Consider the following 3,698-nt stretch of genomic DNA (forward strand, 5'->3'; position numbering starts at 1 on the left):
GCCCAAACTTTTCTTCCGTCATTCAGCCACAAACGCTATGTTATATCCTTTATCGGTTCCTCTGACCGTTCCCCATCCGGTGACTGCGGCTTGGAGTGGGATGAGGCCGCCGGAGTAATCGACGGTCGATTTGATTAATTTGTTTCATCAAATGTACAATCTATTACAACTGCCTGTAGAGAGACACAAAAGCTGGAGTAAATCAGCGGAACAGGCTGCGTGTCTGGATAGAAGGAATAGGTGACGTTTCGGGATGAGACCCTTCTTCAGATATCTTCGGGTCTGAGGAAGGATCTTGACCCGAACGTCACCCATTCATTCTCTCTAAAAATGCTGCCTGTCGCGCGAAATTACTCCAGATTTTTGTGTCTATCTTCGGTTTAAACCAGCATCTGCAGTTCCTTCTTACACAGCTACCAGTAGTTGGCGCGGTACCCGACTTTACTTTTGATTCAGATATCAGAGATACAGCGCGGAAACAGGCCTTTCTGCCCACCGAGTCCACATCGACCAGCGATACCCGCCCACTAACACTATCCTACATACTTTGGACAATTTACAATTTTACCAAAGCCACTTAATCTACAAACCTGTAGGTCTTTGGACGTGTGGGAAGAAACCGGAGCACCCGGAGACCCACCCGGTGACAGGGATAACATACAAACTCCGTGTAAACAGCACCGGCATCGGAATCGAACTCGGGTCTCAGGCGCTGTAACGCACCAACTCTACCGCTGCGCCACTGTACCACCCTACTTGACACGGTGGTTTCGTTTCGTTGCGTTTCGTTTAGTTTAGTTTAGTTTAGTTTAGTTTAGTTTAGTTTAGTTTAGTTTAGTTTAGTTTCTTGACACAGAATGTGAACAGCACTCTTGGCCCAGCGCGACCCTGTTATGTAGGTGATGGTCTTTGGTTTCCTCCGGGTGCTCTGAGTTCGTCCCATATCCTGAAGACGCGCTGGTTTGTAAGTTAATCTTTCCCGTGTAAATTGTTCAGAGTCTAAAGTGTGAAGGAGAAAGTGGGATAGAACTTGTGAGAACGTGGTCTTCAGGAAGTGGTGGTCCGAAGGTTCTGTTCTCTCCCACGCCGCCTGTTTACATTTGTTCGACGTTATCGCACTTTCGCATCCACTCCTGCACACAGATACAATTTGCAGATGCCCATTAACCCGCATTCCCTCACGTCTTTGGAATGTGGGAGGAACCGGATCACCCTTTGAAAAGCCACTCGGTCATAGGGAGAACATGCAAACTCAACACAAGCAGCACCAGAGATCAGGATCGAAATCGAGTCTGAACTGTAACTTCATTCTTGCGACATTCATTATTCACAACCGATTGAACAAACATTAAAGGAATCCCCCACCTCACACCGAGTCGTGCTCTGACCACACCCACAATGTTTCTACTCTTTACACGAATATGAAAGCAATGCAGTTGTGTCGTTCACAGAGTGGTTGGGTTTCTCCAGCGATTTATGCTACAAACTGACCGTTGGCACATTGGCGCAGCGGTGTAGTCAAAGCTCCTGACGATGTGTGCTGTCTGGATGGAATTTGTATGTTCTCGAAGTGAATGGGTGGGTTTTCCTCGGGTGCTCCGGTTTCCTCCCACACTCCAAAGACGTGGAGGTTTGTCGTTCAATTTGCTTCGGTTAACAATGTAAATTGTCTCCAGTATTTATGAGAGTGTATGTGTTCGCTGGACGGTGCGAACTCGGTGGGCCGAATGGCCTGCTTCCACGCTGTATCTCTAAACTAAATTATATTAAACTAAACTAAACTAAACTAAACTAAACTCTAAACTAAACTAAACTGAACAATTTCACCTTCTATTGGATACGGTCGTGCCTTTTGGAAGAGAACATTATATTTCCTCTTCGAGGAGTAACTCTTTTCTCGGAGCAATGTTAAAAGTTTGTTTATTTTCCTTCCTCATAGTTAACACTGTCACGATTGTCATCCTCTCCCGGGGAAAGTGCGGTCTCTCCAGGTGTGTAACTCGCTACCTGGTAGCCATGGCGGCGGCTGATTTACTGGTTATCATCCTGGATTTGATACTGCGGCAGATCCCCATAGCTTTTGCTGTGCATTTCCTTCCTATGCTCGATCTCCCTATTTGTAATATCCATGCCGCGCTGCTGCACGCTGCCACGGACTGTTCCATCTGGTTCACCGTCACCTTCACCTTTGATCGATTTGTCACCATTAATTGCCAGAAGCTGAAAGGCAAATATTGTACAGAGAGAACGGCGGCTGTTGTCCTGGGAACAGTTACCGTGCTGAGCTGTTTGAAGAACAGCAGTTGGTACTTTACATTAACTGAGCAATATGCCTATCTAAATTTCCCCTGGTTTTGTGTTATATATCTCCGGTTTATGGAATCACCGATCTGGGCGTCAGTCGAACTTCTCCATTATTTCCTCAGCCCCGGCCTGCCATTCGCCCTGATCCTGTTGCTTAACGTTTTTACCGTCAGGCACATTGTAGCAGCGATCAGAGCCCGCAGAAGGCTCCGGGCACACAGAGGCGGGGGGAGCCCCATTGACCCGGAAGTGGTCAGCAGAAGGAAATCCATCATTTTACTCTTTGCAATCTCGTGGAATTTCATCCTGCTCTGGGCGGTGTTTCTCGTGTACACCATATGGTTCAGACTGTGGTGGTTGGGCTTTCAGTCCGTAATTTTACCAGTGTTTGTACAGGAAATAGGATTCATGCTGCAGCTGCTCAGCTGCTGTACAAACACTGCTATATACACCGCGACCCAGACAAAGTTCAGAGAACAGCTGAAGATTCTGTTGAAATATCCTTTTGTACTAATTGCGGAATTCAATAAAAAATGATGTGCTCTGGATGGATTTCTTTGGTGTTGGTAACAGAGAAAATACAGGCAGCACGAGAAATCGAGTTGGAAATGCAAGTCGTAGATACCTAGAGTCATGGACCTACACAGCAATAATTCACGCCGGTCGCTCCATTTGTTTAATTCCGACAAAGCTGACATAATGAGCTAGTCCCATTTGCCTGTGTTTGGCCCATAACCATCCCATGCCTTCTTCTTCACTTATTTATCATTATGGCTTGTAGAAGTCGTAATTCTATCCGCTTCTATCCCTTCCTCAACCAGTTATAGGTTTCATGGTTTCAATGTCAAGGTCCGTTTATTGTCACATGTACCAATTAAGGTACGGTGAAATTCGATTTACCATACAACCATACTAAAAGAAAGGAACAAGACACACAACGGCATAAACGTTGACATAAGCGTCCACCACAGCGGATCCCCTCCGTTCCTCACTATGATGGAAGGCAATAAAGTCTAATCTACTTCCTCTTTATTCTCCCGCGGTCGGGGAGTTCGAACCATCCGCAGTCGGGGCGATCGATGCCCCCCACGTCGGGGCGACCGAAGCTCCTGCGGCTTGGAGCTCCATAGGTCGGTCTCAAACCAGAGACCGCGAGCTCCACGATGGTAAGTCCGCAGGCTCCCGCGGTTGGAGCTCTTAAAGTCGGTCTCCAGCAGAGGCCTCCAGCTCCTCGATGTTAGGCCGCAGTGCGGACGGAGATACGATACGAAAATAAAATCGCTTCTCCGTCGAGGTGAGAGATTTAAAAAGGTTTCCCGCAATCCCCCGCCACACTCCACATAAAACAAGCTAAAGAACACGAGACCATACATTTAACACATACTAAAAAACAA

At 47.0% G+C, this 3,698-nt stretch overlaps 1 protein-coding gene across 1 annotated transcript; it reads left to right on the forward strand.

Annotated features, from left to right (window-relative positions):
* The first annotated feature begins 1,905 nt into the window (after window positions 1-1,905).
* LOC144612101 (putative G-protein coupled receptor 139) lies at window positions 1,906-2,841 on the forward strand. The gene has a single exon (XM_078431660.1). It carries the CDS (start codon window positions 1,906-1,908, stop codon window positions 2,839-2,841), a length of 936 nt encoding a protein of 311 aa, XP_078287786.1.
* The last annotated feature ends 857 nt before the right edge of the window (window positions 2,842-3,698 follow it).

The sequence above is a fragment of the Rhinoraja longicauda genome, chromosome 43, assembly GCF_053455715.1.
Source record: "Rhinoraja longicauda isolate Sanriku21f chromosome 43, sRhiLon1.1, whole genome shotgun sequence".
NCBI classification, from domain to species: domain Eukaryota; kingdom Metazoa; phylum Chordata; class Chondrichthyes; order Rajiformes; family Arhynchobatidae; genus Rhinoraja; species Rhinoraja longicauda.